Source organism: Corythoichthys intestinalis, chromosome 9, assembly GCF_030265065.1.
Source record: "Corythoichthys intestinalis isolate RoL2023-P3 chromosome 9, ASM3026506v1, whole genome shotgun sequence".
Taxonomy (NCBI): domain Eukaryota; kingdom Metazoa; phylum Chordata; class Actinopteri; order Syngnathiformes; family Syngnathidae; genus Corythoichthys; species Corythoichthys intestinalis.
The window spans coordinates 10,518,111-10,545,272 of NC_080403.1; the positions used below are offsets into that span (position 1 = coordinate 10,518,111).

The following is a 27,162-nucleotide window of genomic DNA, read 5'->3' on the forward strand; positions in this document are numbered from 1 at the left end:
AGTTGTTCATAAATACAATCCAAATCCAATTTCAAAGCACACTCTCTTGTATGACAATTTACAGTTTAGGAGTTTATGTTGAAAGGAGACTCTAAGCTGTTATCTGAATGTGTTTATATAGTTTTTGGGAAATGAGACAGCTTTACTATCTAACAATAATTCAAGTGCTAATATGCTTCTCTAAAACAGAATTCAAACAGACACTGATTAGCATAATTGCTAACTAGCTTAGCGCTCTGTGCTAAGTAGTAATGTCTCATCAACAAAGAATACAAACAATATAAATGGCTTCATTTACTCACGTGACAGAGGCACACTGGATCTAACAACACAAAGACAATCTCCAGTAACTCTCGACACTTCGTAATAGTATTGATTCAGCAACACAACCTAAATGTTGCAGTGAACTCTCTCTATCTTGCTCTAATCACTGGCCTCAAATTAAACACAAACAAGGACCCAAACGGGTTTGCATAGTTGCTGGCAAAAATCGATTATCAAATTCGTTGGCAACTAATTCATTAATCGATTAGTTGTTGCAGCCTTAGTAGATAGCATGCCTTACTTTGGCTAAAACATTGAATTTGCCTTACAGTATATTAGCCATAAGGCTAGAATAACAGCAATAGGGGAAGTCAATTCTCAGTCTTCACCTACTTGAATGGGCTCACAAATAGTCAGGCCAGATGCTACAACACATATTGTTGCAAATCATTTTTTTGCAAAAAATCTGAAGTCGTTCAACCCCTAATATAGACTGCTTTTCAGACGCAATAAAGATGGGGCAAATCAGCCATGTTCCAGCATGGTTCAATCTGCTTAATCAGTCTGAGTGCATTGAAAGGTGGACTTGTGTCTGTCGTCATTTGGACACAAAACACGCCACTGCTGTTTGAACATAAACTCCCCCAACATTGCTTGGAGTCTCGCTGCATCTTGCTCCACCATTTACATGCACTCAGAGTATTAATCCTTCACTTTTATGATTTGAAGATAATCATTTTTGCTGGTTTTTCTTCTCTGCCTGTTTTCTAATTGGGAGCCGCCTTCCCTACTTTGGGCGCTATTAAAGAACATGATAGAATGGGCTTTAAGAGGACGGTCCGCATGAATGTGACAGTAAATTCATTTACACTTTCCAATCTCTACGAATGGAGCTCTTACAGGGAATAAATAAATTGCTGACGCCATGGCAACGAAATGCATGTTTTCTTGCCATAGTAGATTGAGAAATGAATGACTTACTACTACATTCATGTCATCAAGGGCCGGGAGGGTGGCGATGGTAGATGTTAGCTCCTTTTTTCACCACTCTCAGCTCGCCACCCTCAATCAGCGTGAACTACAAGAGTGTGGAAAAGTGTGTTTGTGTGTTTTGCAAAATGGTAAGGGTAATATGAATGGGCATTATAATAAAATATATTTTCCTATTTGATATGTTTGCATTATTTGCACTGTATATCTGTGTTAAAGATATTCTATGTCAGGGGTCTCAAACTCAGCTTATTAGTGGGCCTATGGAGACAGAATTTGTGTGAGTCGGGGCTACGCCAAGGATTCCAAAGAGAAAGGTTTAAAAGAAGTGGAACTAATCCAATCATCTCCATCTTTGTTAATAATGGTTTAGAACATTAACAGTTCTTCACGCTCTCTCATTAACCTAACATGTCTAGATGAGCAATTGTGTCTCACTGACATTAAACTTTGATGTGTAGTAGACGGCTGCAAAATATTGTACTGCAGAACTCAATTTGGCCCCTGGCTAAGTCTGAGACCCTTGCGCTGTACGTTAATGTGTTTGGAAAAAAGAGTGCTTGTGGAAGCGTGAGTGGTAATGGATAAGGTGTGTATGTTGAATTCTGTTTTTTTAATGCTTTATTTTAGTGTTTTGTCACTTTGCTCCCCTAATTTCTTGTGCCCTTCCCTCAGATGACAACATATGGAGCTTTCCTCCATAAGGGAGCTTTCTGCAGGAATTACTTCAATCTTCTCGACCTGTTGGTGGTGGGAGTGTCTTTAGTCTCCTTTGGCATACAGTAAGTATAAATGGATTCAATTCCAATCTTCCAGTTTAACAGCCAATCCAATCCTATGGAGATAGATTTGTGTCCTTATTATTCAATCCAAAAAAGTTGCTTGACCAAAAGTGTTTGAATGCAAAAATATCGTTGGAACTCAAAAAATGCATTTGAACACAATTTTTTTAATGTTTTGGGGAGAACATTTGTGTCTTTACTATAATTCAATCAAAAAAGAAGTTGATTCAATACGATGAAAAAATATTGTAAAACTCAAATGCAAAAATAAATTGACCCCAACACTCCAAACAGAAACTTGAAATGTTTGAGTTTTTGTTTTTTGTTTTTTCCGATTTGAAATTATTATTTTTATTTTTTTTTATTTATTTTTTTTTTTGGGGGGGGGGGGGGGGGGGTTTGATGTAAAAAAAAGTTTTGAAGTCTGTTTTATTATTTTTAATGAATCATTCTGACACAAATATTGCCCTTTTAGAGGCAAGTGTTTACATCAACGCCATCACGCAAAAGCAAGTCCTTGTCAGGGTGCATGAATGACTGGCTGATAACGTTGGCTGATGAGTTGCTATTTCTTTTGCTTTTACTATTTTTATTATTGGGCTGTACTGTATTAAAGCTATTTGACTATACAGCTCATAATAGTGGTCTCCTCCCCGCCATCACACAAGTTGTGGTTCTCTCCACTGATTAGGTTAACCCAGAGACTGGCAAGCACTGGGATTGCCCCTTTTATCCTCTATCCTATTTATGCTGCCGCCAAGGATTGCAAACCGTTACGGTTGCTGAGATGTCACTGGACTTCCACGACGGCTTGTTATATTTTCATCATAAATTATTTTGTTCGGTACAGGATGTCATATGTACAGGGGTTGGACAAAATAATGGAAACAACTTGAAAAATCAACAAAAACTAAGTTAATATGGTGTAGGTCTGCCTTTTGCGGCAATTACAGCCTAAATTCTCCAAGGTATTGAATAATACAACTTGTGAATTGTTTCCAAAGGAATTTCAAGCCATTCTTCAGTTAGAATACCTTCTAACTCTTTTAGAGACGATGGCGGTGGAAATCAACATCTTAACTGAATCTCTTAAACTGACCATAAATGCTCAATAAATTTGAGGCTTCGGGATTGTGCCGGCGAGAGATGCTGAACTTCATTGGATTGTTCCTCATGCCGATGATTCGATGATTATGATGCCAAAATGTTAGGTGTTTCCAGTATTTTGTCCAACCCGTGTACGTCCTGTTCTCAAAATGAAAGCAACTGCCTGTTTGTCTATGAGCATTTAACTGCCTGTATGTGTGATGGCGGGCATTTTAGCTTTTAGCCCATAAGTGTGGCACATTGAGTCAGATTGAGGGGCGCAAACACCCCGAGGCGCGTCCTAATTGTGAGATTTATTTTCATTTATTGATTTGAAACAAACGGATAAACTGTAGGAGTAGTCATTGAAGTCATCTTGAGGAATGGAAGGAGAATGAATTTTGTGTTGAAATAAGTGCTCTAGGGGATATTTAGTGAGCGCATTTATTTTATCAAAAATGTTTATATTTGGTTTTTTGTCATTTTATTTTGTAATTGTGTATTTTTCTATTATTTGCACACAAGAAAGTGACAAAGAGTCACATTTCAAATCAGTTGTAAGGTGGTGGCAGCAAGCACATGACTGCGATCACAGCTCATGTGGTAATATTAAAACATACATAAGATGAGATTCTGAAAACTAAATAGCAACATAGCTCTAGTCTTACTCTTTCTCCTAAATAACTGTAGCTCTGGTCAATGCTGTTTCTATGATGTAGTATTTTGACGGTAAAGGCCCAGTTGTTGTGCTCACAGTTTGCAGCTGCACAATACAATACAGTGATCCTTTGTTTTTCGCGGTTAATGGGGTCCAGAACACGCCGGGATGAAAAACATCGAAGTAGCGCACCTCCCAAAAAGATTTTTGTTGTCCAATGTATAATGTACTAGTATTTATTCAGATTTAGCTTTGGAAAGAGTTACGTACTGTATAAGACGTATTTTTTCCCCAAAGTATAATTTAAAAAAATGTATATTTTAATAAATGGTTTTTAAGCACTTCAGATGTAATAATTATGATACGTTTTAAACATGTCACTGTCCCACAGAATTATTTTTTTAAAAATACAGTACTGTAGTAGAAAAATGCTTGGCTTTATTAAATGCTTCATTGAGTGAGTCCACTCACTCCACTCCACTGCTCACTTACACACATTGAGTTGCCACAGCAACTGTATAACAAGTTAAACGATGATTGACACATGCGGCGCGTTTGAAGTTCGTGACTCTGGCAAGATCAGAAACAAACATCTGTCAACATTCTCAACTTAAAAAAGCAACTCGAGTTATTGGCCTGACAACAGCTGGGAGAAGGAGAGAGGGAGCGAGAGTGACACTACGCGATCGGCTCAGGACAGCTCATCTGTTTTTCAATTGAAAAAAAAATCCGCGATGGACTGAGGGCACGAAGTTTGAAGCGCAAAGTCGCGAGGGATCACTGCAGTTACCTACTGAGCTAGCTGGTAATTTTAGGCAGTGTTTCCAAACCTTCTTCGAGCTAACACACCAATAAAAAATGTTAACAAAAGCGTATATTGTGAAATAATAACATCTTGATCCGTTAAAAAAATGGCAAAACTTCAACAGATGGATGCACCGATGTAATTGTATCAGCTGCAACCTAGTGGAAGAGCATTTACTGTTATTGCTGGAAATTGTTGCATACCATTATCTACTAAGTAATTAGTACTTAATGTGCATTTTTGCCAAATTACCAATCATTTCTTATCGATAGCTTGCATTTCTTGTGGTGTGCTGCTCACAATAGCATCACCAAGTCCATGTGATTGAGAGAATGCTTAAAGGACAGTCTAAAACCTTCATACCTATGGACCCGGGGGAAGGGCCTAGTGGATCAGGTGCAAAAAAAGCTACGGTAGGTGGAACTCAAAGGTGGTGGTCCAACCCCCGGCTACAGAAACTGGCTCTTCAGAGGTGGAGTGTCAGTTCTCTGGTAGAAAGAGAGCCTGAGCTAGTGCATTAAGTTGAGAAATTCAGGCTAGAGATAGTCCGGCTCCTTTCACATACAGCCTGGGCACTGGGACTACTTCTGCTGAAAAGGAACACTATTGCACTCTGGTGTTGCTCACCGTGAGACACTGGGCAGATGTGGGTATTTTTTTTGGCCCACCTGGGTGATTGTACTGTACGTACATCGGGGCTCACTCCAGTAGCCGAGAGTATAGCCTCCCTCCGACTTCGTGTTGGGAGGGGTGCTGACTGTGGTAGTGACTCTTGCTTGTGCACCAAACAGTGCCTTGCTGATCTAAAAAGGTCTCTAACAATGAAAAATCCAAATTTCATCATATCTAAAACATTGTGTGCATTGTCATCATGCAGGTCGTCTGCTATCTCAGTGGTGAAGATTCTCAGGGTACTTCGCGTCCTGAGACCCTTGAGAGCCATCAATCGAGCCAAAGGCCTAAAGGTGCAGCTAGTGCCATTTGTCATGTTCGCTCTGGTTTTGCTAGTATGACTAAATGAGTGCATTTTTTGTCCAACAGCATGTGGTGCAGTGTGTGTTTGTGGCAATTAGAACCATCGGCAACATCATGATTGTCACAACGCTTCTTCAGTTCATGTTTGCCTGTATAGGAGTGCAGCTCTTCAAGGTCAGCCCTATCGTGCTAGAATATCTCACAGGGAGTTAATAGTGTAAATAAGTTATTTTCCTTCATAGGGAAAGTTCTATCGCTGCACAGATGAAGCCAAGTCTAGCCCAGAGGAGTGCAAGTTGGTTTTCATAGTCTTTAACCAACACAATTAGGCCCTTGTAGTTCACAACCTAAACCCTTTGCATTTTCAGAGGCACCTACATCCTGTATAAAGACGGCGATGTGAACCAACCCACCATCCACAAACGAACGTGGCACAACAGCGATTTCAACTTTGACAACGTGCTCATGGCAATGATGGCTTTATTTACTGTATCCACCTTTGAAGGCTGGCCTGCGTAAGACTCTCTTCCCACCTTTTCTTCTATAACCTTGTTGCTGCATGTAATGAGTGATGTTGACATAATGAGATATTTTGTGATCACTTGATCATGCGCTGGCTGGTGATTGATACAGTATGTAGAATCCAAATGACTGCATGAACAGTGCTGGAAAAATTTGCCAATGTAGGCAAAGTGGTTAAATTTCGTCAGAAACGCATGACACAGCAAATTACAAGAATACGTGATGATAAATCGTCAATAATATTAGCAATAATTCAGTTATCTTTTGATGTTCCTCTTCTATTTAGAGGGGCTTCAGAGGACAGTGGTATGAAAAAGTATCTGAGCCTTTTGGAATTTCTCACATTACTGCATAAAATCATCACCGAATGTCATCTGTTCTTTGTCAAATTCGCACAGATGAAAAAACAGTGTCTGCTTTAACTGAAACCACCCAAACATTTGTAGGTTTTCATATTTTAATGAGGATAGCATGCAAACAATGACAGTAGGGGGAAAATAAGTAGGTGAACCCTCTGCCTAAGGAGACTGAAAGAGCAATTGAAACCATTTTTTACCAAACAATTTAAGTCAGGTGTGTACCCAATCACTGATGAGTGGTTTAAAGCTGCCCTGCCCACTATAAAACACACACCTGGTAAGAATTGTCTTGATAAGAAGCATTGTCTGATTTGCATCATGGTTCAGTCAAAAGAGCTGTCTGAAGACCTGCGATCAAGGATTGTTGATTTGAATAAAGCTGGGAAAAGATACAAAACCATCTCTAAAAGTCTGGATGTTCATCAATAGACAGTCAGAGAAGTTGTCTACAAATGGAGACAGTGTGGCACTGTTGCTTTTCTCCCAAGGAGTGGCCGTCCACCAAAGATGACACGAAGAGTTCAGCGCAGTATACTCAGAGAGGTAAAAAAGAACCCTAGAGTGTCTGCTAAAGACAAACAGAAATCACTGGCACAGTCCAATGTCTCCGTCCACACATCAACTATATGTAAAACTATGGCCAAGAATGGTGTTCATGGGAGGACTCATAGGAGGATGCCACTATTTTCTAAAAAAAAAAAAAAATTTTTTTTTTTTTTTTTTTTTTTTAGAAAATAGTTATATATAATTCATTTCAGGCAGTTACATTCATTTTCACGAACACAGTTCTTTGCTTTGAAGAAACGACAGAGAGAAAAAAAAAACAAAAAAATGCCTGAAAGGGTGTGGGACGAAGAAAACATTGTTGCTTGTTTAATGTTCGCAAAAAGGCACTTCCCCACCGTGAAGCATGACGGAGGGAGCATCATGATTTGGGGCTGTTTTGGTGCATCAGGGCCTGGACAACTTGCAATCAATAATGGAAGAATGAATTCAAAAGTTTATCAGGATGTTTTGCAGGAAAAACCTGAGGCCGTCTGTCAGACAGTTGAAGCTAAAAATAGGATGGATGCTGCAACAAGACAATGATCCAAAACACAGAAGTAAATCAACTTCAGAATGGCTTCAGAAGAACAAAATACATGTTCTGGAGTGGCCAAGCCAAAGTCCACACTTGAACCCCATTGAGATGCTGGGGCATGACCTAAACACAGCAATTCATGCCAGACATCCCTGGAATCTGACTGAACTACAGCAGTTTTATAAAGAAGAATGGGGCAAGATTAGTCCTGATTGATGTGCCAGACTATTCTGCAGCTACAGGAAGCGTCTGGTTGAAGTTATTGCTGCCAAAGCGGGGGCCACAAAATATTAAATGTGATAGTTCACTTACTTATTTATCGCCCATCTGTCATTGTTTGCATGCTATCCTCATTAAAATATGAAAACCTATAAATCTTTGGGTGGTTTTAGTTAAAGCAGACACTGTTTTTTTTTAATCTGTGTGATTTTGACATAAATCAAATTACATTAGATGGTGATTTTATGCAGAAATGTGAGAAATTCCAAAAGCTTCAGATACTTTTTCATACCACTGTAACCAGCAAGTAACTAATGAGGAATGATACGTGCCCCTAATAAATTATGTGGGGGTCCTCTATACTGTAACAGCACTATTTTTTAAAAAATGTTAGTAATGATAATGATAATCCAAGTACTAATGAAAAGTTGTCCCGTCTTCTCAGGTTACTGTACAAGGCAATCGACTCTAATAGGGAAAACCTTGGGCCCATTTACAACTACCGTGTGGAGATTTCAATCTTCTTCATCATCTACATCATCATCATTGCCTTCTTCATGATGAACATCTTTGTAGGTTTTGTGATTGTCACCTTTCAGGAGCAAGGAGAGAAGGAGTACAAAAACTGTGAACTGGACAAGAACCAGGTCAGACAGCAGTGTTTCTTATTAGTTTTAAGGTACAGACAACAACTTGTATGAATGACATTCAAGTGAATAATCGTTGCTCAAAGAATCTGAGTATGGAAATCACTGCTATCGTAATGCAAAAAACAATGTTTAAACACAGAAAATGACACAGCTCTTCGGTGCACTGCCATTTTGGGACAAAATGACGTCAGTTTATATCCACGCTCCTTTTTGTCAAAGGTAACTTACGGAGTGCCAGCCAGGATGTGTCAGAACTTCAGAGGAGGCTATGGGCTTTTCAGTTTTGGATTATGAAGCAAAATAAAATGGCGGCTAAAGATCCTTACTCAGATAGTTCGAGCGATTATTATTTCCCAAGTTATGTGTTGGTAAGCAAGAGCCAGCTGTGGGCTGCAGGCTAACAATTTGAACCGAGCCTAGGCGCTTGAATATTTAGCGTATTCATTGGGGGAAAATCAACGTGTCAATCAGAAGAAAGTGACGAAGAAATCAATGTGTAGACGTATCAGTTATCATACTTATATATATGATGGATAATGTGCAGCCAACTCTTCAACAAGCCCTTGACAGAGTGAAAGGAAGCATTCAGCGGTGGTGGAATATTGTATTGACCCTCCATCCTGTTTGTACAACCAAAGCCAAACGCTATGGCATACTGGTACTGCTTCTCCTTCTCTCTTCCGTGTATTAAAATGACTATACACTACATGACAAAGAGCACACTAGCACAATAGGGCAGTAGAACGGGAGTCGCAAATACACCACACCGACCCAAACTAATGCTGCGTTTTCTTCTTGTCGCGCAATTGGGTTCCCATACAAAATCAATGTAATCTTGCGTGGGAAGGCGACTGATGGCCTTGCGACCGCACGTTTAGTATGATGTCACCAGTTGACCAGATAGGCTACGCTCCACGCTGTCGCGCGATTAATTTTCCTTCCAGAGAGAAAATGGCTGGTTTCATCTTTCTGGTATAGATTTCAGTGACGATGAGGAAGCCGCCAATCAAATGTACCTTCCTCAACATCCGAACAACCAATGGCCTAACAAAAATAGGGAAAAAAATACGATTACGAGAATAGTCAGGATATTACAAGACTAAAGTTGCATAAGAATTATGTCATGCATTGTAACTTTACAGGATCAAAGTCGTGATATTAAGGGAATAAAGTAATAAACTGATACTACGAGTTTACAATCGTAATTTTACGCGAGAAAAGTAATATCATTTTATTTAAAATTAGAGTCGTTTTATTGCTTCTTTTTAAATTAGGAGAACTGAAAGTTGTTTCGTTTTATGGGCTTTGACTTTTGGCGACACAAGGTCGGTATGATAACAAAACTGCTTTCGGGTTAATATTAGGAGATGAAGTAATATTAGAAGAAAAAAAGTCATGGAATCACGAGATTAGAATATAGTACTTATTTTTACGTTATGTGAGCTGGAAAGTACACGGACGTAAGGTCTGTGTAAACACAAAACTGCTTTGGTGACTGCGGAGTGCGAGGCCCTTTTCCGTGCAAGTTTTTTTTTTTGTTTTTTTTTTTGTAAAGTATCTATTTACGTGACAACTTGCATGTAAAAAACATCCTTGTCGCAATAGTCTAGGAAATGGTGGGTATAATTGATGTCAGGTGCAATGGCGGACTATGTAAAATACTCGCATTTGATTGTCCAAAAAAGTTCTGGCATTTACTTACTAGTTTACTTACTTACTAGTTAACTTACTGGAAATTCTGGCATTTATTCACGTTTTACTTCATTGTTCACAAAAATGATTATTATTTTGTTCAAATTATTACACAATCAAACCCTTGTCTGTCCCTTAAAAAATTGAAGTATTAAAATAAGAATGACTGAAACCTAGGTTGTTATTGTTTTATTTATATTTAGCGCCAATGTGTGGAGTATGCTTTGAAGGCCCGTCCTCTGAGGAGGTATATCCCCAAGAACCCTTACCAGTACAAATTCTGGTATGTGGTCAATTCTACCGGATTTGAGTACATCATGTTTGTGCTCATCATGCTCAACACACTCTGCCTAGCTGTACAGGTAAGACAAGTGAAAGAACTACACATGAATACAAACTATCACATCCACTGGTGTATTATCAAAATACATTGAACAATCCAGTCTAGTCAGCTACCTTTAATCAGATTTTTCCAACTGATACAGTGTTAGATATGGTACAGCAGTAAATAATTGGGGCAGTATGTCTTCCTTACATTCAAGAAGTCCTTAGTTTTTGGTTTCCCTTTGTGGAGTTTGTACTGGTATGTTGTTGTGCTTGTGTGGGTTTTCACCAGGTACTGTGGCTTCTTCCCTCATTCCAAAAACATGCACGTAAGATTCATTGAAGACTTTAAATTGTCTATTTATACTGGGCTGCAGCTACCGATTATTTGAGTAATTGATATTTCTATGGACTAGTTAGTTTGAATACTCAAGTAATTGAATTAGGAAAATTTAATGTGTTGCAGAATAAATTTTAGGAGATGTAAAACAAAGGCTTGCTAAGATTGTACTCTTAAAAGAGCAATAAATGCGTATAGAAAATAAAATTCCCAAATGGTTCTTCAAACTATGCAGAATTGCGCTTTAATTTCACAAGAGCATACATGCATTTAAAACCAAATTAAAATACCTGAGCTTAGCCTCAAATGGTATAAAAATAAATAAATAAATGAACATCTAATACCAGTACGTCAATTGTATTCAATTCATATGTTTTCTTTTGAAATATTGACAGCAATTGTGAATGTTTTGCTTAAACATTGAATAGGAAAGACTGGGTTAAATACATCTGTGGTAGTTTTATTAAGTTTTTTTTTTTTTTTTATTAACTGTTTTTCTGTAGTGCTTTCAATAAAACATATTTCATAGGTCAACAACAAAACACAAGCAACAACAAAGAAGAATGTCCTCCATTTGAAAATCCAACCTATAAACTGCCTGCCTTGGAGTAGAAAATGTGATTGAAGGAAAAAATCCTTCACGCTCCACACAGAAGCCTCCCCTTTACTTTACTGATTATCTACCTCCTACCAGTTTTAAAAGCTTCCATTTTCTCACTCTTGTGTGGCCAATTTTAGGGAGAGAAGTGTAAATTTGGCAAACAATGTTAGCCAGGTTATATATGTCTGGACCAGAGAAGGGGGGAGGGGGTGCATGCAGGTCTCGACGTATGCACTATGCTGGCATTACACTTAAAGACAGACTAATATTTTTTTCATAAGCCAGCCCGTGAATGACTGAGTTTTTAGAGCACCCTGTTTGTCAGTTCTGAACACAAAATGAGTTTTACATGGAAAATAGTTTATCAGGCCTTGCATTAAAATGTCTTTACCGTGCATCCTGCAGCACTATGGCCAGTCGGCACTTTTCAACTATGTAATGGACATCCTCAACATGGTCTTCACGGCTGTTTTCACTGTGGAAATGGTTCTCAAGCTCATTGCTTTTAAACCCAGGGTGAGTCAATATATCTCTATACTCAAAGCCACTACTTCCGCATACCATTTACTCACAAACGGACAACTAAAGGATATAAATATGGATTTACTGATTTACATGGATTGTTTTTCAACAGCATGTAATTAATGAGCATGGCTATTTTTTTTTTGTTCCCGTTGTCCTTGATGGCCTGCCATCAGCTCTTTGTTGCAAAGAAGGACAGAATGCTAGTAAGAGTGTGTTGGGTGCAGTGGTCTTGTTATTTGCATGTAATAATTCTTCAACTTTTTTGTTTGATCCAAACAACATCAAAACTCACTGCGTAGTAGCAGCTCAAAGACTAAAAGATGATTATGTGTGTACAGTAATATGAGGAAAGACATAAGAGTTAATTGGCGACATCGATTTTTTTTCGATTTTTTTTTTTTGTGTTTTTTTTGTTACACATATTTTTTTGCAGTTGACTTGACTGTACCCATGAATATTTCGTTTGATAGCGATTTCGAATAAGCAATTTAGCTCTAGTGGATAGTAACAGGTATGATGTTGCTTTTACAGTTTGGAAAATTGGCTGTGTATCATTTATATTGGGCTCCAAAACTTACACACCTGTGTATGTAGGTCAATGTCAGTCAGCTTATCAAAAAAAAAATTCTGTTACAAAAATTAGTACTAAAGATTTTCCAATCAATAAAAACACAACGGTGCACAGATTTATGCACGGTTCTATTTTTGTTTAAATACAGTGGTACCTTTACTTACAAAATTAATTGGTTCTGGAAGTAGTTTCTTAACTTGAAGACATGTGTTTTCCACGTAAATGCCGTAATCCGTTCCAGGTCCCCAAAATTCCTACATAAATTCAATTCAATAAACTTTATTTATCCCTTGGGAGAGTTCCCTCAGGGAAATTAGTTTCCACCGCCCATAACACCAAAGCAGCAATGATAAAAGTATAAGGTGCAAGATAGTAAAAAGAAGTGCTGGAATTAAAAAGGATTAAAAAATAAAATTAATTTAAAAATGAAATAAATACAATTCAATACAATATGCTATTAATTAAGAAGTACATTAAAAGAAATAATACACACCAGGCAGACACTATCAGGAGAACCGAGTTACAGAAGTGCTAATAGTGCATTACTGTCCCTCCCCCTCCCACCTAAAGTAGATTTGTGGAGCTTGATAGCTCGTGGGACAAAGCAGTCTCTCAGTCTGTTGGTTCTGCAACTGGGGAGGAGAAACCTATTGCTGAACGAGCTCCTCTGTGAACTGATGACAGTATGTAAAGGGTGACTGGCGTTGTCCATAATAGCCAGGAGTTTCCTCAGGGATCTCCTCTCTACCACTGTCACCAGAGAGTCCAGGGTCATGCCGACCACAGAGCCTGTGCCAGCCTGTTGGAGTCCCTCTTAGCTATGCTCCCTCCCCAGTACACCACGGACACTGGCCACCACGCTCTGATAAAATATCCGCAGCAATTTCTTACAGATGTTAAAAGATTGCAGTCTCCTTAAAAAGTACAGTCTGCCCTGGCCCCTCTTGTACAATTGATTTATGTTGTGAGACCAGTCCAGCTTTTTGTCCAACCACACGCCTACGTATTTATAGTTGTCCATGATTTCCACCTCATCCCCCTTGATCACCACTGGAGAGCCCCCCCCAAAAAAGACAAGATAATAAAGTTGATTAAACAGGGGTCTTCACCATACTATCAACCAGTCCCTGTCACAGGCCACTGTTCCACCATGCTTCAAGACCTCCACCATCATCCCAATCCCCAAGAAGTCAGCAGTGGATAGCCTAAATGACTACAGGCCTGTTGCACTTACACCTGCGGTCATGAAGTGCTTTGAGAGGTTGGTGGCCCAGTACATCAAGTACTCCCTTTCTCCCACACTGGACCCTCAGCAATTTGCCTATAGGGCAAACTGCTTCACTGATGACGACATAAATATTGCACTCTAAACTGCCCACAGCTTGTGAAAATCGGCCACCACGTCTCTTCCGCTCTAACACTGAGCACCGGCTCCCCCCAAGGATCTGTACTGAGTCCTCTGCTTTTCACTCTCTACACCTCTAACTGCTCACCGACCCACATCTCCAATAAAATTGTTAAGTTCGCCGACGACACCACCTTGGTCGGCCTTATCTCAGGAGAGGATGAGACTGCGTAGAGAGAGGAGGTTGAGAAAGTGGCAGTGTGGTGTTCAGAGAACAACCTAATTTTGAACACCACAAAAACAAAGGAAGTCATACTGGACTTCAGGAAGAAAGGCACAGCACCAGCACACGCTCACCATCAATGGGGACTGTGTCAATACTTTTCAAGCTCCTGGGGGTGCACAATTCTGATGACCTCTCCTGTTCTGCCAACACCAGAGCAGTGGTACGAAAGGCCCAGCAGGGACTCCACTTCTTGACAGTGCTCAAGAGAAACCACCTGGAACAGAAGCTGCTGGTGTCCTTCTATAGAGCCACTGTGGAAAGCATACTGACATACTGCATCACGGTGTGGTATGCTGGGTGCACAGCAGCAGACCAGAGAGCCCTACAGAGTCATCAACACAGCCCAGAAGGTCATCGGCTGCCCTCTGCCCAGTCTTGAGGACATCGCCTGCACCCACTACCACAGAAAATCTGTTTAACATTATTGAGGACCCTTCTCATCCCCGCCGCCACCTCTTTGACCTGCTGCCCTGCGGCAGATGCTACAGGTCCCACAAAACAAGGACTAACCAGGCTAAGAGACAGCTTCTTTCGCAGGGCCATTACTACCTTAAACACAAAAAAACTATGACCTCCTAAGAAACACTTTGTAACACTTTTTTAACTTGTTTTTTATAGATTTTTTTTAAAATTCATATTCTATTCTCTGCACAAATGACACTGCTAAAATTAGGACAGCGTTGCACTATTTCTGTCGTGTACATATTTCAGTCTAAGTAAGCGAAAATTATACAAATATAGCTCCAGAGCATATATTTTTCTATTTATTGTTTTTATTTATCAAATACTTATGTATATACTGAAGTGCCATGTCCATTTTCGTTGTTCACAATGTTCTGTTGTTGACAATGACAATAAAGACCTATTCCAACCACTGGCCTTGTACACTGCCTGGATTTACCAAAGTTAGTGACCAACTTCTTGGTCTTAACGGTGTTGAGCTGTAGGCAGTTCTCATCGCTCCAGGCAACAAAGTTGTCAACCAGACCCCCGTACTCTCTCTCTCTATCATCCTTAATGCAGCCCATGTTGGCTGTGTCATCTGCAAACTTCTGGATGTGAGACAGCTCCGAACTGTAGCAAAAGTCTGAGGTGTATAGGGTGAAGAGAAGGGGGCCAGCACTGTCCCCTGAGGTGCCCCCGTACTGCAGGTCACCGTGTCCGACATGATATTCCCCAGTCATCTTCATAATGCATAAAAATGAATTAAAACATGTAAGAAATACATGTTACAATTAGAGTACTGCACAATTGACATAAAATCTGAGTTGTGCATAATGTAAAAAAACAAGAATAGAGTAAAGAATAAAAGTTAATACACTCATGTAAAACTGTCTGAACACGAGGGGCAAATGAAGAGGATGCTGGGATACACACATACACATACAGTAGAGGTCACTCTTAGCCAATTGGATGCCAGAAAAGCTAGGCAATAGCCAATGGCAGAGCAGCTGTACATATGTTACGTTCTGTAAACTCTTGGAGCTCCGAGTTCCAGCCATACTGTATTTTTGCCTTTCATTTCCTGAAATTTCTTTCTTAACAGGAGGCAATATTTTCCTATTTAGGCGTGTGTTAACCTTAAAATTTTGTATGTAGAGACATTCATAAGTAGGGGTACCATTGTAACTGTTACACACTTTCTGTTTATCCTTTGAACTTCATTTCACTTCTCAAATATTTCTGTGTTCATTTGGTATATGATATACAGTATTTAACTGATATTTTTGTTCTAAACAATTATTAATTTACAAAGGAAAATCTTAAAAAATATCAAGGGTGCCCACATTTTTGCATACCACTGTAAGATACATACATCTGATTTGAGACAGATCTGAGAGGGTAAAAAAAGAGACTATAGTTTGGGTCTGACGACGAATTCTGCAACCACTCATTCAACCTCACCCAGGGCTATTTCGGAGATGCCTGGAATGTGTTCGACGCCCTGGTTGTGATTGGCAGCATAGTAGACATTGTTCTCAGTGAGATCGACGTAAGTAAATTCCGAGATTTTGGTACCGGTCACTCTCTGAACTCTTCCTGTTTCTCCCCAGTGCAGCTCACTTCATAAGGACTTCCATCTTTGCCGTTTTTCGATCTCTGTCTAACGCGCGTCCTTTTTCTCTTTTCTCTTTTCAACTCATCCTTTCCCGTCATACAATCATTGTTTCCCGCCGCCATTTCTCCCCCCTCCATATCCTCACATTGTGCATTGACTACAGCACTATTTCGCTGATGCTTGGAACACATTTGATGCCTTAATAGTCGTTGGTAGCGTCGTCGATATTGCTATCACTGAAGTGAATGTAAGTATGGCTTTATTCTGACTTTTGGGTTAAACTGAGGCTTTACAAGAAATGTGTGGGGCTTCCTTATATATTTTCCTTTAAGCAATTCCTCTTATTTTTAAGGTCCAAGGATTTTTCTAAGGCATTGCTATATTTTTAGTTTTTTAAACACAATACAGAAAAATCTTAAACTTATAAAATATGCATGCAAATCTGTAAAATGTTTCTAAGTTATTGCATGTACAAATACTACAATGAAGATCTCAATTTATGCCATGAACTTTGGATTTAATGGACTGGGGGGAAAAAACATTTTCTGTAAAGCTTCAGTTTGACGTTATTGTATTGTTTTTCAAAAGCTATTCTTTCCTTGCTTGATTACAGCCTTACTGCTGCTTCTCCATGTCTGTTGTTCAATGTGTTGGCTAAATATTGACAAAAATGTGATAACATTTTTATTACTGTGAACTGAGGCCCCGCTCTTTGATCATGTTTGCCTTTATCCAGTTGTCTAATTCTTACTTTTGTTCATTTTGTTTCCATAGAAACTTGTAGAGGCAAGTATGACAATGAAAGACAATGTTGTTTTGTGTCTATCCTATTGTTAAAAGCAACTTTATCTTCTGGACCCCAACCACAGGGCGGATTTTATTATTGGATATTATTTTATCTATCTATTTACTTATTTGACAACAAATTTACGTATTTAACGATTTCTTTAGTTGTAACTTTAGATGTTTGGGTTATTTAAAATCTCATGATGTTATTCTCTCGTAACGGCCTTATTACTTTGCTTTACAAACAAATCCAGAAAAATATAGGTTGTATTCATTAAGTGTTAAGAGCCAGATTGAAATGGTTCAGTCATAAAAGTACGATATTACAATGATATGATTACTTGAACCCTGATGTTTATGGAATACAATAATCTTTTTAATGAATAATAAATTCCTGAGTGAATGTTGAAATTTCTATATGGAATATGTAACTGATTTAACACAAAAGTGTCAGACTAGCAACCACTGCGTTTCTATTGAGAGAGCTGCCATGCAACCATACTAGTAATGATAACAATTTTGTTCATCTGTGCATTGCAGGACACTCAATTTTAGCTACAAATGACTCCTAAAATATTTCCATTGTAATATAATTAATTACTGTTAAAATACTGGTTTTATTGAACCAACCCACAACAACAGCAAAACATACAGTACAGGAAGTCCCCGGGTTACGAACGAGTTCCGTTCCTACGCTGGAGACGTAACCCGAATTTCTGCATAAGTCGAAATGAACCCTTTAAGTACCCCTAAATACGCAAGTATCAAAAAAACATGTATTATATGTCATATTAATAAAATGAAGTAAAAAATAAAATAGATTGATAGCTTTTACTTCCCTCTGGTAACACCAATCACACCATAATTCTTCTTACAGCTGACATTTATTAATTTGTCACCGTCAAACTATGAACACACAATTGGAAAATAAAATAATCACAAAGAGTACAATAATGCTATAAAGTAAATCAATAGAGACATATTTGCTTACAAAAACATACCTCAATGGCTGCATAATAATACCGAGGGAAATTAGGTCCTACTCTAGGGCAAGTCAACAAAGAAAACGGCAGCTATTAGTGGCACCGTTCCAGTGGTTAAAACAAACGCTGCTCAATAAGCTCATAGCGAGCTAACTGGGGGCATCGCTGAGCCCGCGCCGTTTACCGTTTCTCTGCCTTCTTGAAATATTAAGTGGCGTTCACCCCCGCTTCCTAAAAAGAAAGCAACACTACAAACGAACAGAAAATAGCGCTAGCGTGACGTCAAACAATTCCGAGTGCAACAAAGGAAAGTGGACAGCACATACCACTGAACATTGTAGTATAATGAAATACCAGATATTCAGTTACTGTAGAGATCAACCATTTAGCTTAATTAGACCTAATAAATGACAAAATTCAATGACAAACAATACACTGTACTTACCATCAATGCTAAGAGGTGGCGAACGAGACACCGTTACGTGATTGGAGAAAAAACAGCGGACGAGACACGCGTCGTAAAGTCGGAATCACGTAAGTCGGGTATGTCGTAACCCGGGGACTACCTGTATTTCAATGTGAGTACATTCATAACAAGTTTGCACACTTAATCCTAATATTTGACTTTTTAACCAATACAAAGTGAGTTTCTTTATTTTCAGGGTGGGTCAGATACTTAATTGTATATTTTATTAGCAAAAAAGTTTCATGTTTGTAGTCCCTAGATAATTTAGGTGTGGAAGTTGCACCCCTATCCCAATGACCCGCAACTCCCTTCCCCCGCCTAGTGCTCACATCTGAGCTGGAATGCTATCTTTTTGGGGACACATATATCATGTCATTTTCACTCATCGTGAGTGTCTGCATGAATGTAGTATGGAATATTTCAAGTATTGGTGACTAATATTTTTGCATGTACAGCGTGTGAACAGTTTGGAATTGACTGTCTTTGCTTGTGTTGTGTCTCGAGTGCTGGCACATGTTGTTATTTTCACAAGGCCTTTCATAATGGTTCTTGTGAGACCATTTTCTATTGAATATTGCTTTCTGTGCCTCATAGTGCATGTGGTTATTGTTCTCTGTGTGCGTGGCTAGATTGTTCTGCACATTGCAGTCAGTTTTCATAGCTGATTTTCAAGGTAATGAGATTTCTAAACACATACAGCGGATACTTGTTGGTTGAATATTCAATTACCACATTTTCTACACTACAAGGCGTACCTTGAATGAATGGTCGATTTTAAAACTGTTTTCATATATACTGTAGGGCAGGGGTCTCTAACCCAGTCCTCAAGGCCCACTGTGGGTCCTGGTTTTTGTTCCAGCCGATCCAGCAGAGACAGTTGAACCAATGAGGCTTCTGCTAAAACAAGCCACACCTGACTGCAATCAACTGATTGCACTTGTAATACACCAGATTGGGGAAAAAGTGCTGTCATCTTGTTTGGTAGGAATGAAATCCTGCACCCACAGTGGGCCTTTGTGGAATAGGTTGGGGACCCCTGCTGTAGGGCACACTACATTATAAGGCGCAGTAGTAGTAGTAGTGGTTGGGGTGGTGTTATGCATCCATTAGACAGAGCTGCGCTCAAGAGAATGTCATGCCATGAATAACCAATATTGATCCATTTATAAGGCGCATCGGATTATAAGGCGCAATGCCGGCTTTTGAGAAAATTGAAAGCTTTTAGGTACAGCTTTTAATGTGGAAAATACAGTATTTTTCTTGTGAAAGGCTTATAAATAATTCTTATGTTCCAATTTTCATTAAGTTTGTTTGCAAGAAATAGCACAAATAGAAATGAACCCACAAAAAAAGGTACACAATTAACTTCAGTAATAAAAATAATACTTAAAAAATTAATTAATTAAAAAATTAATACAGAAAGTTCAAGGGGGAAAAAAAAAAAAAGAGAAGTGGTGGTGTGTTTACTTATGACTACCTGCCTGACTTATGGTCAATTTTTTGCTTATAGACAAGTTTCCTGAGCGAAACATGGGCAGCGCCATCTTGGAAAATTTCTGCTCCGAACTTCCAGTTTAGACAAAACATCATGAGTTGCGGTTGAAGTTGGTAGTGTGTTGACGAAGTCAAAATCAAATCACAGGAACCCAGTGATTCTCCCAAAATGGATTTAGCACAACGTCCGGGACTTTGTGTGCTGTGCGTGGCTGTGTGAACTCCTGGAAGTGCCTAAACATATATGGTTTGAAGGAGAATGTTTTTATCACCGACCAGCTACAAAGCGCCACTGTGGATGTACACCGCAATCAGACTTACATCTGAAACCAGCAGACAATATTTCAAGAATATGGAACCCCTCTCTAAACTTAAAGGATCCAACTAAAAGATTATATGTTTGTTCTTATTACTTCGTTGATAAGAAACCCACAGAAGAACATCCTTTCCCAGAACTGTGGTTGTGTTGTTGTTGTAGCAGCTACAGCAGCAGCAGTAGTTGTATTCAAAAATTATTAAACTTCATAATTACAATCATCATCGTAAAATCAATATTAAAGGCGACAAGTCGTTTCATGTGCAAGATTTTAGGTTTCGCATTTTTGGTGAGCATCGTATTTTTGGTGAGCATACCTTCCATAACACAGCGTCAGCATGACTACACGAACGTCTGGGACCCGCGATACATGTACAGCCTGCAGTATCAACTTCTCCCTCCTTTGCTAACAGCACCCATGTTTTGTGGTACGGAGCATTGAGGCACTGGCTTGGTTCCACATCCGCCTTCATGACGACAAAATTGCCATGTTCGCGTATGAGGGCACATTCAACTTTGTGGCTGTGCAAGTACTGGAATGCCTCGGAGCTTTTCAGGTTCCTGATGGCGTTTCCATCCACTGCCATAGAGTCAATAAAACATGATAATATTTTACTTGTGGTCACCCTCAGCCATTATTTTATGTTGTCTTCCCTTGTCGAGATGGCAGAAGGATGCGGTAGTTCCAAATATTTTTTTCTGGGTTTTTAGTGAGTGATCCCACTCCAGCACCATTGCTGTCAATGTAAAATAACGTGAAAACGGAAGTCGTGCACAGAAAGCAGGAAGTAGAGCGGAAGTACGTCAGAAACTTGTCTATAAGTGTGATATTATTGGCCACAACTCATTCAATTCACTCAAGCTGCATGACAGATAGGAAGCAGTTCTTCCTAAAAAAGTAAAAGAAATTTATTACCACTGCCTTCTAAGGTTTACCGTCAAAATAAACATAAACCCAAGAGAATTATACTTTGTGTACATGATACATAAATACAGTTTTTTGGTAATGAAGTCAGTTTAGCTCAATGTTAAAAGCAAAGCAAAACGTCATATACAGTGGGACAAATAAGTATTTAGTCAACCACTAATTGTGCAAGTTCTCCTTCTTGAAAAGATTAGAGAGGCCTGTCATTGTCAACATGGGTAAACCTCAACCATGAGAGACTGAATGTGGGAAAAAAAACAGAAAATAAAATTTTTTGGTTTTTAAAGAATTTCTTTCCAAATTAGAGTGGAAAATAAGTATTTTGGTCACCTACAAACAAGCAAGATTTCTTATTCTAACGAGGTCTAACGAGGCTCCACTCGTTACCTGTATTAATGGCACCTGTTTTAACTCATCGGTATAAAAGACACCTGTTCACAACTTCAGTCAGTCACATTCCAAACTCCACTATGGCCGAGAGCAAAGAGCTGTCGAAGGACACCAGAGACAAAATTGTAGACCTGCACCAGGCTGGGAAGACTGAATCTGCAACAGGTAAAACGCTTGGTGTAAAGAAATCAACTGTGGGAGCAATTATTAGAAAATGGAAGACATACAAGTCCACTGATAATCTCCCTCGATCTGGGGCTCCATGGAAGATCTCACCCTGTGGCGTCAAAATGATAACAAGAACGGTGAGCAAAAATCCCAGAACCACACGGGGGCACCTAGTGAATGACCTACAGAGAGCTGGGACCACAGTAACAAAGGCTATCAGTAACACAATTCGCCACCAGGGACACAAATCCTGCACTTCCAGACGTGTCCCCCTGCTGAATAAAGTACACGTCCAGGCCCGTCTGCAGTTCGCTAGAGAGCATTTGGATGATCCAGAAGAGGACTGGGAGAATGTGTTATGGTCAGATGAAACTAAAATAAAACTTATTAGTAGAAACACAGGTTCTCGTGTTTGGAGGAAAAAGAATACTGAATTGCATCCGAAGAACACCATACCCACTGTGAAGCATGGGGGTGGAAAAATCATGCTTTAGGGCTGTTTTTCTGCAAAAGGACCAGGACGACTGATCTGTGTAAAGGAAAGAATGAATGGGGCCATGTATCGAGAGATTTTGAGTGAAAATCTCCTTCCATCAGCTAGGGCATTTAAGATGAGACGTGGCTGGGTCTTTCAGCATGCATGACAATGATCCCAAACACACAGCCAGGGCAACAAAGGAGTGGCTTTGTAAGAAGCATTTCAAGGTCCTGGAGTGGCCTAGCCAGTCTCCAGATCTCGACCCCATAGAAAATCTGTGGAGGGAGTTGAAAGTACGTGTTGCCCAACGACAGCCCCAAAACATACTGCTCTAGAGGAGATCTGCATGGAGGAATGGGCCAAAATACCAGCAACAGTGTGCGGAAAGCTTGTGAAGAGTTACAGAAAACGTTTGGCCTCCGTTATAGCCAACAAAGGGTACTTAACAAAGTATTGAGATTAACTTTTGGTATTGACCAAATACTTATTTTCCACCATGATTTGCAAATAAATTCTTTAAAAATCAAACAATGTTATTTTCTGGGGTTTTTTTCCACATTCTGTCTCTCATGGTTGAGGTTTACACATGTTGACAATTACAGGCCTCTCTAATATTTTCAAGTCGGAGAACTTGCACAATTAGTGGTTGACTAAATACTTAGTTGCCCAGGTGTTGCAACGTAAAACACTAAGGAATAGATATTTGAACACAAAAACAGCAGAGCAACAATGGCAGACAGACAATAAAACAAGGCAAATATTGTTTTCCTTATGCAAAACAGTATTATGTATAAGGATATTACTGTGGCTCAGTGAATCAGTCGTGAAACACTAATTTGTTCCTCTTTTTCTACATTATGCTGCCCCCCGGTTACCAAGACACGCACATTCATTGGAGTAGCCGATGTCACGTGATAAATTACAATATTATTAGTGCTATACTTCCAAAGGAAAAAAAAACATTACACTGAGGACTAGATATATTACTGGCATGTACATCTATTTAAAATGGGAAAGATAATTTGACCTATAAGTGTTTTGATTTAGAAGCGTGATGACCAATGAAAATTACACACATATCTCAAGGCACCACTGTACTTATAATACCACAATGAAACTGTTTTAAAATTGGAAAATCCTCAAATAGTAGTGCCATATTTCCACGGAAAAGTGTTGGTCACAGTACATGTTCCTTGTGCCCACTGTATTTATACATTAGCTGCTTGTAGCTTTGCATCCTAAATTGGATTGTTGATGTTTGTGACCTCTCCAAATGCATGCTGAGAAGCGTCAGCTAACATCATTAGCTAACATCTTTTCCATGTCCCGCCTCTCCCAGATGGCCCTTGGCCACCCGCTCCATTCCCCTCCGGTCAGTTTTGTTTTTCCACAAACGCCTTGTGACGTTTGTCTTCCCTTTCACGTTCCTTCTCTATCCTCACCAAGTCCTTCAAATGTGACCTCCAGACAGAATGGTCGTTAGCCCGTTGCTGCTCGCACAATATTTGTCAACTACAAACGTAAAATCGGTGACGCACCGGTTTGCATGAAGAACTATAATTCATGAATTATTTCATTAATGCAGACTGCACTATGTAATGGGATCCAATAAAAACACTCTTGGATCTCATTAGATTATGCAGGTGTACCTAAAGTAGTTGTTTGTCATCTTAATGAATGGAACACAATTACTCTAAAAGTCAAGCTACCGTGGAATGCGTCAATAACAGTATTTAGCATTTTTTCCACAGGTAAGACTGGGTGGATAAGTGTCCTTTGAAACGATACGAGCTGAGTTTGAGGTTCTTTGTTGATCTGGTGTTTGTGTCTCTGTGAGTGATTGTGTGTGTTCTGTTCTGTCTTCCTGTAGTGAGCTCATAAAGCTCACAGTGGAGCTCATGTGTAGCGCAGGTGTGTAGACCCCAGTCAGGTGCATGAATACCTCAGCGGCTCCTCTCTCGCTGCCCTTTTCCTAAAGTTGCCCAAGTTTTTTCTCTTTGTCCAAAGATCTCTTCTCATCTTTCTTTCATCTATCTCCCTTCCGTGCGACAACACCCCGCTCCATGGCAGACTTGCTGCTGGGCACGTGCATGAGTTTGCTGCATTGCTATGAGTTGACCGGTCGCTCCTCGCGACGATGCTGGATGCATGCCCCACGGATACCGTGGCCAGGATTACCTAAAGAACCTCCTCAAGCTAAACTATGAATTGTTTGCTCTTCACACAAACAGATTTGAATTATTATTGCAGAAGGACTTGAATGACGCCACGTCTGTCTGGAGGGTGTTTTTGCTGTTCATTTATTGATTTGTTTTGTCTGATCAGAGGCATAAAAGACTCAATCTTAACGCTGTTGTTAACATTTTTTTTGCATCTGGACTGTTTGAACAAGTGCTTGCAAAATCTTTCATTTTTATAGCATGACTTGCATACTGCATATTGATATGCGTGTGGGTCCTGTGTGAGTGCGACCAAAAAATATCTTTCTATTTAGACAGACTTAGCAGACATAATTTTCATCCCAACATTAAGTTCTATTTCATATGCTTAAGAGTCCATTACTTGCATTCAGTTCTGTCATGAGTTGACAAAAAATTAGGTACACCTGCCAGATGAAACTGGCATCCAATAAAGGGGTATTGGCATTTGCGAAGATAAAATTGCTCACTTTAATTTTACACACTCAAGCGTCTTTCAAATGTATAGTCCACAGGATGTACTTAAATGTATAGCCCACAGAATGTACTTTTTTTGCCTGTGACTTTCAAACAGAATCCAATTAAGCCATATGATGCTGTGCATACATTTGTACGACAACACAGCATCCCAAAAAGGTAGAAATTGGCATATAAGTAACATTTTGTTTCACTAAATAAGTTGCTATTCAAATGCACCCAATCAGTGGATAATTTACACCCCATCAAAAAGGTTTCTAATTACCTCCGGATGCCAAAAAATGACATCAAAGCCCTACTCTTGTCTAAAAGAAGTCTCTCAACTCGCTGGTGCTGGAAGTCACTCACAGCAGAGGGTGCTGAGGATCTTTTTTAGTGTTTCCCATCCAAAAACAGCCGTTTTGGTCCAAATTTGTCATGCTCGTGCGTTTTCTCCATACAAGGTGTGCATAATGGCAGTACACACGCATGCTGGATAGTTTACGTACGACTACTAGGCTACTAAAAAGACAGCGTTCTATTTTGCCACCAGTGTGTGTTGGAGATTTTGTATTGGAAATAAAGGCGCCCGTGGATTATAACGCAAATCAGTGCAGCGAGACGGCGCAATGACACACAAACATATTTGAAAACTAAAAGGTCCAATAACCCTCAGTTTAACGCACAGTTTTCAAAACACTAAAATAAATTGCACACAAATATCCTACAGCGCTCTGGACAGCGGCAGATCGACAGCAACAACAAACAATAATATGGCTACAATGCAAGCATGTATTAACTATTTGAAGACACCAAAGGTAGATAGAGCTATCAGAATAAACATTTTCATTTTCGACCTCGAATTAAATTTTAGAAAATTTCACTGTTTTTGTTAAAAAAGAAAAAAAAAAAAAAAAAACGCTAATTTCATTTTGTGCCATGTTAACACCTTCTCAGTTGCAGTGTTGTTTTCGGCAGCCATTTTTATTTTCGTCTTAGTCTTAGTCCTTTGGACGAAAATACTTATTAGCCTTAGTCAAATTTTAGTCATTTCAAAATGTGTTCGTCTTCATCTAGTCAAAGAAAACTCAGACAAAATTCGTCTAGTTTTAATAAACAATTCTCAAAATTTTCGTCTATAAACTTGGAAGGTTTTAGTCCATGAATAAATAAATGAAGGTTTCCAACAATTTCAAGTGAACATGACAGACGAGCACATAACTGTAGCATCTACAAGGATATCACCATTTTCATGATGATAGTACACACTCAGCAGGAAAACGGCAAATTATTTACAATTAATTAAACTCACCTGGACGCCACAAACTGTATGTAAAATGTTTTCCAAGAAGACACCGAGTCACCTTGCTAAATACTAATGCTAACGTGAACTCTATGCTAGCACTGCAAATTTGTTTAGTGTGTGATGATCACTCAGCACAGACCTTTAAAGGCTAAAGCAACATAGCAAATCTATCCAAGATGAGAAAGCAAAACCTACCAAGCACACCTGACAATTATGTGTCACAAAAGGAGTCGAGAATTGGCTCAGGCTTAAGCCTGAGTTATGCTTCTGCGTTGCAGTGACGGCGTAGCAACGATGTAGACCCTACGGCGTCAATGAGCATTCGATAGTTCAGCGGCAAGGGAACGCATTGCTCTGTAATTCACCGGCAAGCCACTAGAGGGGTGTGGCGTTGTGTTTGTACAGTTTTGGGGGACTCATGTCAACTTGCTCTAGTTTTCTTCCGGTTACACAACAAAGCCAACAGAGATGGAACGCTTGAATGTGGATCTTCAGCTCATCAACATTGAACTACAAATGTTGATCATACTGTAATGTCCGTAACTAAGCGCTGGTCCTTTAAGGCGATCAGAGTGGGGAGCGGTGACGTACTGGGAAGCGAATGAAAAGAACGGGAGAAAGCGAAAGTTAGCGGTCGCATGTTGCGGTAGGCCACTATTGTTATGTTATTTGTTTATTTTATTGTTGCCACAATAAAGTGGGGAAAGCCATCATCGACTCCTCTCAATCACTCAAGGCAGTCTCAATCAGTGATGATGTATCACGTCTGTGAACTGTCTGTAGTTGAAAATTAAACATCAAAGCAACTCTTTTGACACCAAATCTGTGCTTTATTCTTCATATACTTGAAGTGTGAAATGTAAATGTCACAGACTCACAGCAACCATATGTTCACAATAAATGAATAACCGGAAACAACAGTCTGAGTGGACCAATCACAGTCCATTTGCGTCACGTCACCACGTGTTGACGTGATGCCCAGTCAGAAATCTGTGGAGGTGCACGTCAGGCTACGACGGAGGGGCTGTCTTGACGGTGTAGGTCTGCCGCAGAAGCATAACT

General features: G+C 39.5%; 1 protein-coding gene across 10 annotated transcripts in view; it reads left to right on the plus strand.

Moving 5' to 3' along the window:
• The window catches only part of cacna1da (calcium channel, voltage-dependent, L type, alpha 1D subunit, a), a 216,684-nt gene that overhangs the window by 139,284 nt on the left and 50,238 nt on the right, over positions 1-27,162 (plus strand). For all 10 annotated transcript variants that reach the window (XM_057846662.1, XM_057846663.1, XM_057846661.1 and 7 more), the window contains 9 exons: positions 1,930-2,036; positions 5,463-5,550; positions 5,627-5,734; positions 5,803-5,855; positions 5,929-6,075; positions 8,187-8,388; positions 10,287-10,445; positions 11,754-11,864; positions 16,298-16,381. In XM_057846662.1, the coding sequence (XP_057702645.1) occupies positions 1,930-2,036; positions 5,463-5,550; positions 5,627-5,734; positions 5,803-5,855; positions 5,929-6,075; positions 8,187-8,388; positions 10,287-10,445; positions 11,754-11,864; positions 16,298-16,381 (1,059 nt within the window). The remainder of the gene's footprint in view (positions 1-1,929; positions 2,037-5,462; positions 5,551-5,626; positions 5,735-5,802; positions 5,856-5,928; positions 6,076-8,186; positions 8,389-10,286; positions 10,446-11,753; positions 11,865-16,297; positions 16,382-27,162) is intronic.